Here is an 8,699-nt window from a genome sequence, read left to right on the forward strand (position 1 = left end):
GGCTTGCACATTCCTTTATTATTATACGATTGGTTGACTTAAACGCTATTCACAGGCAAGGCGCTTTGGGCGTGATCTAGTCTTGTCGTCTGGTGTTCGTCGGTGAGGTCAGTCGGAACGCGGTGGTCCTCCGCCAGAGGAGGAGGTGGCCGTCGGTGTTGTTCGGCGGCGTCCTGGACCCCGCAGGGTCGGGACACTCCTCCCCGGGGCCGTGCGGGGTGCGGGACGCCCGCGTGGTGGTCGCCAGTCGGTGGTCGTCGTCGTCGTCCTAGTACTGGTAGCCGCCGTTGCCGCCGCCCCTGCCGCCAGGGTAGCCGCCGAAGCCGCCGCCGCCGCCCGCGCCGTAGCCGCCGCCGCCGCCCTGGTAGGACACCTGCGGGCGGTAGCCGTTGGCGTCCGCGATGTACTTGACGGTCTGCATGCGCCCGTCAGGCAGCAGCACGTGGTAGCTGCCCTGCGCCACGTCGCCGTCGCGGCTCTCCTGGTGGCCGAAGTTGGTGCCGAACTCGGGCGCGTCCACCTCGTACATGAAGTCGTACTTCGCGGGCTCCTGCAAGGCGGTCAGTCAGGATCACCAAAGAGCGCACAACTGGAGCAGCGAAAGCACACACAGGCACCACTCACCGACTGGTCGTCGTAGCCGCCGCCGCCGCCGCTGGGCGCCCCGTAGGACGACGAGGGCGCCCCGTAGCTGGAGGACGGCCTGTTGGCGCCGCCCCCGAAGCCGCCCCCGCCGAAGCCACCGCCCCTGGCCGGGGGCAGGTAGCTGGAGGGCGGCTCGGGTCGCGCTTGCAGTGGGGCGACCAGGGCGGCCAGAACCACCACGCACACCAGGGACAGCTGGGGGCGGAGCAGCGGAGCGCGGGTCAGAAATAAAGCCACAGTGGGCCTATGAAGGCCGGCGCCGGCGGCCAAAACTCGAAACGCGTTTTGAGCTCCAGAGTCGCTAAACAGGACTCGAATCGAACGTGTGACCCCACCAATGGATTCGTCGTTGGAAGGGCAATCCATTGGTGGGGTCACACGATCAGTTCGAGTCCCTTTTGACGACACTGGAGCTGAAAACGCGCCTTGGCCGCCTGGCAAACGCACTGCCGTACCTGCTTGTGCGCCATTGTGCGAGTGGACCTGAGACTGAGACGGCAGATGGGAGCCGAATGCTTCCCCGGCGGCCCGGCGCTGCTTATATACGAGGCGAATCCGCGGAGTGCTGGCTGCGACGCCCTTCCCCTGCGATGCACTCCCTGGCGCCCCTGGCGGCCCTGGCGGCCCTGGCGGCCCTGGCGGCGGTGGGGGGCGGTGGGGGCGGCCAAAGTGCTCCAGTAGAGCAGTGCAAAAGCTGCGTGGCGCCGCATGGCCAAATAGCTCAAGTGGGTGACGCCTGGCGGCCTGGTGGGGCTCGCGGGGGGGGGGGGGGTGTCCTGCCGGCCCTGCCGACCCTGCCGACCCTGCCACTGTATGCTTCGCCTGGGCCAAATCAATCGGCCGGCACTCCCACTATTTCGTGGGCCGTGACTTCTGCCAGTGGACAAGATGTGGTCCCCGCTCTTGGATGCAGTGCAGTGCAGCCACGGCTGGACCCTAGTACTGGACTCCCTGTCCAGTCACTTCCAGGATACTAGACTCCCTGTTTTCTGGAGCCGCACTTGTAGACCACTAGCGTAGTCACTCCTCGCGCTCCAGTCACTCACAGTCACTCGTTGACACTTCAGGCCACCGCAGTCGCCGAGGCGGTACCCAGGGCGCTGTGCTGGCGGTGCCATGGTGGTGCCCCGACCGCACTCTGCCGACAGACTCCGAAGCGTCGCCTGTCTCTCTCGCACCGCCGCGGAGAGTCCCGTGAGTGGGACAGAGACGCCGAACGCGTGCCGTTCGGAACCAGTCCGCTGTGGCCATGCACGCCACGCCCCGTGCACAGACGGCCGCCCCAAAACGGGCAAAAATTGGATCCTTGGCGCGACGCGCGAAGAGAGCCGACCTGTGCGGTCGGGCGGCCCAATGCACAGTGGATTTGCCAGAGGAGACCGGCGGAGGCGGCAAAACTCCCAGACGCGTTTTGAACTCCAGAGTCGCTAAATGGGACTCGAACCGAGCGTGTGACCCCACCAATGGATTGCTCTCCGAACGAGGAATCCATTGGTGGGGTCACACGTTGGGTTCGAGTCCTGTTTAGCGACTCTGGAGCTCAAAACGCGTCTGGAGTTTTGGCGTCCTGCACCGGTCTTCTGGCAAATCCAGTGTGCAATGGCGGGGCGCCTGTCGCCGCCAGCGTCGCCTGAAGGGCTGGGGCACTGGGCTGCACTGGGCTGCACTGGGCTGCCGCGCATGACTCTGTCGCACCCCTCGGGGCCGCCCTACGAGTGCGAGAGAGACGGACGGACCGAGCAAGTGGATCGCGGCAAATCGGCAGGGCGAGGACTTGGTGCAGCGGGCTCTCCGCGGAGCGAGCAAGCGCGTTCGAGGGGCGCGAATGGCGACGCGGACGTGCCGATGGCTTCATGACTCCAGGACCTGGTGTCTGCAAGACCGAGGCTGCCCTGCTGACAGTGCAGCGGCCGGGATAGCACAGTGGGCCAGAAGACAGGTGGAGGCGGCCAAAATCACGGACGCGTTTTGAGGTTCAGAGTCGCTAAGCAGGACTCGAACCGAACGTGTGACCCCACCAATGGATTGCTCTCCGAACGAGGAATCCATTGGTGGGATCACACGTTCGCTTCCAGTCCCATAGCGACTCTGGAGCCCAAACCGCGTCTAGAGTTTTGGCCGCCTCCACCGGTCTTGTGGCCCACTGTGGTTAGGTTAGACGAGGGCCTTACAGCGAGCAGGCTCCTGTGCCCTACGGAGCCCCAATTGGGGCATCCATTTCCTTGCTGCCGCCACTGTCTGCCGCCGTAGAGGTCGCGGTGCGCGGTGCGCGCTGGGCGACGCCGAGCAGCGCCTAGCCGAGGTCAAATCTGGGAGGGTTAAACGCCTGCCAGGCCTTCCTCGCTAGCGAGCTCGCGCACAACGCCGTACGGTTCCTCCATTTTTGTGGGCTTAACGACTTGCTGCAGCAAAGCATATCCTGACCCTGGTTCACGCCGACTGCGAGTTTCACGCGAAAAAAGCAGGAACACGCGAAAGCGGTTCTTCCTGCTGAGTGTTATTATCCGTTGAGGCGGTGACGCTTAATGAGGCTCCAGGCTTGCCTCTGGGGCTGACGAGGCTGCATGCAGAACATTGTCACATTCATTCCAACTCGAACCGAGCGTGTGACCCCACCGATGGATTCCTCGTCCGGAGAGCAATCCATTGGTGGGGTCACACGTTCGATTCGAGTCCCACTCAGCGACTCTGAAGCTCAAAACGCGTCTGGAATTTCCGACCACCTCCACCGGTCTTCTGGCCCACTGTGCGCGGCTGCTCGCGCCTGATCAACAAAAGATCGGGATTTGAAAAAAAGGCTTGGGAAAAAGTAAAGCAGTGTGTGGCTGAGCCCGGCGTCTCGTTAGAGGCGTTATCCTTGTGTGTAGCGACTACACTGTAGGTGCTCCGCTCGCGCTCCTTGCAGCTCGGCGGGTAATGGGCCGACAAAGTGGGGCTCGGCGAGGCTCGGCGAGGCAAGGCGTACCGCTTCCAGGCTTCCAGGCGCCGCCTCTCTGTCTCTCTCGCACCCGGCGGGCGCGCCCCGTGAGTGCGACGGAGACAGAGCGGCGTTCGGAAGCGCCCCCCGTGAGGCGCCCCGCCGCGGAAACCCGGCGACGCGGTGACAGCCCGGGAGCACGACTCAGGGCGTGGCGTGGCGGGGCGCGGCGTGGCGTGGCGCGGCGTGGCGGGGCGCGGAGACCCAAGACTGCAGACGCGTCTCTGCGTCTCGCGTCTTTCGGCGGTCCGCACTCCGCACAGGGTGGAAGCACGCCGGAGGCACACTGGAAGCGCGGGGCGCCGCGAGGTCGCCGTCATTGCCCGTCTGCCGCTCTACTGCACATCGATGTCTGTGTTAGCCGCGCCGTCGCTGCCGCCGCCTCTGCAGACTCGCTCTGTCTCTCTCGCACCTGTGCGGGACGCCCCGTGAGTGCGAGAGAGACGGAGGGAGACTGGCGGTCGACGGGGACGTGCAGCGCCCGGTGCAGCACGCGCCGCCGTCAATGGGCCAGATGAAGGGCCCCTCTCAAAGGGTGGCCTTGGGCCCCGCCTGGGCTGTGCCGCCTCCCCGGCCACGCCTTCCCCGTCATCAACGAGTAGGCCGAGTGGGCTGTGCCCTGGGTGGCCCCTCATCACAGTGTGCGGGTCAGGGTTTGGCGAGGCTGCCCGCCTAGCGCCGCCCAGCGTCCAGAGTTGCCACACGCCTTCCAAAATTCGCATACCACGCACCGGCGTCGACAGGGTGGCCACCCTCGGGTCACCTACTTCGAGAGCTGGAGGCTGAGGTTGGCAACCCTCTCGGCCCCGGTGCATCGTGGGAATTTCTGCTAACTTAATTGGCAACACCAGAGCTTTTTTTTAAAACACGAGAGCTTTGGCTTTTTTTGTCAGGTTGGCGGCGCCCTTCCCCTGCAGGGCTGGCAACCCGCCGGCCAGCCGATGCGTCGTGCTTACAATGCCGCAACACGCGAGGCGGCGCGGCGGCAGCGAGGCCCTCCAAGTTTGACAGGTGGCAGGCCTGCGGTGCGCGGCTTGACCCGCTTTGCAGCGTCTCGCCGCCAGAGTCTTTTCGTCGCTCTGTCTCTCACGCACCCTCACGGGACGCCCGTGAGTGCGAGAGAGACAGAGCGACGAAAACGACTCACAGCATGCAGGGCTGCCACTGTTGGCACCGCGAGTCTCTCCATGGCGAGGAATTTTTTGGGAAGCGAGAAAGGGGAGGGGAGATCTTCTCTCGAGTCTATCGGGCTCAACTTTTATTGCGGCCGTCCAGACATATCGGACGCCACCAGGGGAACAAGAGTCTGGGGAATACTTGAACAGGTACGGGAGCAATACGACTGTGGGCGTAATGCCGGACAGCGGGTGCGCCCTCGCGAAACAGCGCGAGGGCGGGCAAAAGAATCGAAACTAAAATGGTGGGACTTGTGGACACGACCACCAAGGCGCGCCCTGCCAGTGCAGGGCGGCGATTAGCATAAAACGCGAGTGTGGCAAATTCACTCGGCAGTCCGTTTTCTCTGCGCCTGCCGAGCGTCGCACAGTGGGCCAGAAGACCGGTGGTGACGGCCCAAACTCTGGACGCGTTTTGAGCTCCAGAGTCGCTGAACAGGACTCGAAGCGGACGGGTGACCCCACCAATGGATTCCCCGTTCTAAGAGAAATCCATTGGTGAGGTCACACGTTCGGTTCGAGTCCCATTCAGCGACTCTGGAGCTCAAAACGCGTCTAGAGTCACCTCCACCGGTCTTGTGGCGCACTGTGCGTCGACGGGCAGTGCTTCTAGTTGGTGCGCGAGGGGCGGCGGGTCGTGGACTCCCTGACGGACCCCCTGACGGACTCCCTGACGGAGGTCCGCGTGGACGAGGACCGCGACGGGTGGAAGTCCAGGGCGCACCGCCTCATGGTGTTGTACAGCACGTCGGAGGGCACCCGCAGCGACCGCAGTCCGAACGACATGTTGTCCTTGTTGAAGCTGTTGAACGCCTCGTGGAGGCAGCAGAAGGCGTCCGGCCGGGGACCGCGGCCCGCGTCCACCTCCGCCTCGGCTGTGGGGCACGCCGCGCATCGCGTTAGGACGTCCTTGCAACCAGGGAAACTAGAATTTTTTTTTTGTTTCTAAAAAAGCCTTAAAAACTAAAAAATCTCGTTTTTTTTAGCATATTTTTAAAGCAAAATACGAATCTTAATTACTAAATTAAAGACTTTTTGAAAATAGCTGTGGTTTCTGGGAAAAGTGGTGGTTGGAAAAAACCAAACGGCTCCGAGTTACCACCGAAGCACCGCCTTTTATTGTCAATGTCAATTTGTAGAAAAATAATTCCAGTCACAGGTATTTTTACAGGGTATCTGCAAGACAGGGATGCCTCGGTAGAGAGACTTGGCCGGCCGCGACGGCTGCTGTCAAAGGAATACAGTGTGCACGGCGATCGCTAGAATGCCGCTCGTCAGCGCACTAAAATCTATGTTGTTGTTGTTGCTGGTTCTCTTTCCCGCGCTTTTCTGTTGTTGTTGTTGTTTGTTGCGGGCGCAGGGCGCGATGGGCGCATGGGCTAGGCCTTACTCAGCTTGGCGGGCTCGGTGCCGGCCATCAGGTTGGGGTTCACGACGGCCTGGTCCCGGAAGTACTTGGCCAGGTAGGCCTCCTTCCGGCGCCGCTTCGCCACCGTCTTGGGGTCCACCAGACTGATCTTGGACTTCGTGCCCTCGTGCCGGTGGATGTCCGAGCAGTCACGGGTTTTCTGGAACGACCAAGCAAGTTTTTAAAAAGTAAAATTTAAACTTTGTTTCTTTGAAATGTAAAGTGGGTGCCTCAGCGACATGGGGCACGGCTACTGTGTTGTCTCCTGCGAGCTCCGTCGCCCTCTCTCTCTCTCACACGCCCGATCCTGCCAACCGCAACCCAAGCGGCAGCCCCGCGCTGGGGTCTGCCCACCCGTCGGGCGCTACCCGGTACCCGGGCCAGCCCGTCTGGCACACTGCGAGGGGGCACGGCACTTGGAGCCCTGGCTCCCGACTACTCGTCACACTCGTCTGCTCCAAACTTGTGTCGGTCCATATTTTTACTTTGGCTTGGTGGCGGTGTGGTGATAATTTTGTCGCGGCGCCACTGTTAATTGAAGCTAACGCCGAGGCTCGTTTTCGTCGCTCTGTCTCTCTCGCACTCTTGGGGCGTTCCCTGTGGGTGCGAGAGAGACAGCGAGTGCTCACCTTGAAGGCGTCCAGCTGCCAGCGCGTGAAGCGCGTCTTGCTTCTGGCGCCGGCCGCCCGCAGCAGCGCGCGCGCCGACTGCATGCAGGCCTGGCACATGAGCGCGTCCCGGGGGAGCCCCTGCACCACGTGGCCGTCCAGCGACCAGAACTCGGCGGCCAGTTCCTCCTGGCACGCCTCGCAGCGCCCCGGGCCGTCGCCCTGGCCGCACCGCACCACCACGGCCACGCCGGGCTGGCTGAAGGCCCCGGGGTTGTAGGAGCCGGGCCTGCGCAAGTTTCAATTGGCAACCGAACGAGCAATCCATTGGTGGGGTCACACGTTCAATTCGAGTCCCATTCAGCGACTCTGGAGCTCAAAACGCGTCCAGAGTCTTGTCCGCCTCCACCGGTCTTCTGGCCCACTGCGCTGCTTACCCGGGGGTGTTGGACGTGACCAGCGGCCTCCTGGTGGTGGTGGTGTTGAAGGGCGCCTTGCTGGGCGTGGCTGGCCGCCGGCTCGGCAGCTGGTACGTGTTGGGCGCCGGGAGGTGCTGGTCCACCTCCCTGAAGCGCGGCGCGGTGCTGCCGCCGGGGCCGACGTCGGGCCGCTTGGTCGTCACCTGCAACAAAACGGACGACGGCGGTATTCGAACCCGCGACTGCGCCTGTTTGCCGCTCCGCAGCGCGGCAGAGCAGCTCAGCGATAAGCGCGTGGCGTCGCCGCGCGGCTGATTACCAGCACGTGCTGCGAGCGAACGGGAAATTTCAAAGGATGTGGATTTGAACCGGGTACTGAAAGTTGGAAACGGGTGCGTTAGCCCACGCGGCCACGGCGGGCGGCGGGGAAGCGTCGTACCCTCGTGAGGACGTCGTGCAGCGCGCCCAGCGTGGGCGTGGTGTACTTGGCCGGGCCGAGGTGGTCCAGGTCGTCGGTGGCCTTGACGGCGAGCAGCGCGAGGCGGGACGCGCCGCCGCCGGGGCCGGCCAGCGGCAGCACGGCGCGGCTCTGCGCCGAGCCGAACGCCACCCTGGCCTGCTCCTGCGCCCGCACTACGTACGCGAAGTCTGCAACATGCACCAAGCCGAGGAGCAACGGGGAGGGAGAGCAAGCGGCCCGGGCGGCGAGGCGGCGCGCCGGCCAGGAACGGTCCAGCGTAGGCCACCTGCTGCGGGCGCGTGTCGCGGTGCGGCCTACCCCGTCCCCGTCAGGCGCTCCGTGCCGCGCGCCGTGCCGCGCGCCGCCAACGCCGCCGTGCGGTTGGTCGGCGCCGGACACCGGTACCTGGCAGGTAGTACTCCCAGACCCTGTCGACGGACTCCTCGGCGGCCCGCGACCACATGGCGGAGGCCATGCGGAGGCCGGGTCAGCGCGCGCGGGGCAACGAGGACGGCGCCGACGGCGGCGAGGGCGAGGGGCGAGTGCGAGGTGTGGCCGCCGACGCCGACTGTTGGCTTTTGGCTGCACCTCGCCGGGCTTGGGGATTGGGGTTCGGAAGGCTTTGGGAACAGGCGACTGTCGACAATGCATCCCAGCCGGCTGAGCCGTCCGAATAAAAAGGCCGAGATATTGGGCTGTCGTCCTGTCATCGCGTCGGCGCGCAGGGCGTGAGCCGCAGGCGCCGCCGTCTGACGGTGTGGGGCCCAGGGTGGTGGTGGGCACGCCGTCTGGGGGGGCCCCACTGGGGGCGCGTTGCTTTATGGAGGCGTGGGGCGGCAGCGAGGACACCCACTTTTTTGCATTTTTAACAAACAGCCCGTCAAAAACAGCACGAAAAAACTGAGTGCGGCGGGTATCGAACCGGCGACCTTGTGGACTGCTACACGCCCTACCTACCGGTGTGCTCCGGCGGCGGGCTGGTGCGCCGGAGGAGCCTGCCGTAGCGC

General features: G+C 64.2%; 2 protein-coding genes across 2 annotated transcripts; both read right to left on the bottom strand.

The window, feature by feature from the left end:
* Window position 1: 1 nt before the first annotated feature.
* LOC117648260 (pro-resilin-like) lies at window positions 2-1,145 on the bottom strand. Its single transcript, XM_034390679.1, has 3 exons — window positions 1,101-1,145; window positions 625-840; window positions 2-550 (listed from the first exon to the last, which is right to left on the bottom strand). The coding sequence occupies exons 1-3, from the start codon at window positions 1,113-1,115 to the stop codon at window positions 269-271; spliced, it is 513 nt and encodes a 170-aa protein (XP_034246570.1). The 5' UTR covers window positions 1,116-1,145; the 3' UTR covers window positions 2-268.
* Window positions 1,146-5,406: 4,261 nt separating this feature from the next.
* On the bottom strand, window positions 5,407-8,173 carry LOC117648433. Its single transcript, XM_034390937.1, has 6 exons — window positions 8,098-8,173; window positions 7,672-7,865; window positions 7,251-7,435; window positions 6,835-7,102; window positions 6,188-6,365; window positions 5,407-5,672 (listed from the first exon to the last, which is right to left on the bottom strand). Exons 1-6 carry the CDS (start codon window positions 8,165-8,167, stop codon window positions 5,407-5,409), a joined length of 1,161 nt encoding a protein of 386 aa, XP_034246828.1. The 5' UTR covers window positions 8,168-8,173.
* Window positions 8,174-8,699: the final 526 nt, after the last annotated feature.

This window comes from Thrips palmi, unplaced genomic scaffold (assembly GCF_012932325.1).
Source record: "Thrips palmi isolate BJ-2018 unplaced genomic scaffold, TpBJ-2018v1 HiC_scaffold_3, whole genome shotgun sequence".
Lineage (NCBI taxonomy): Eukaryota > Metazoa > Arthropoda > Insecta > Thysanoptera > Thripidae > Thrips > Thrips palmi.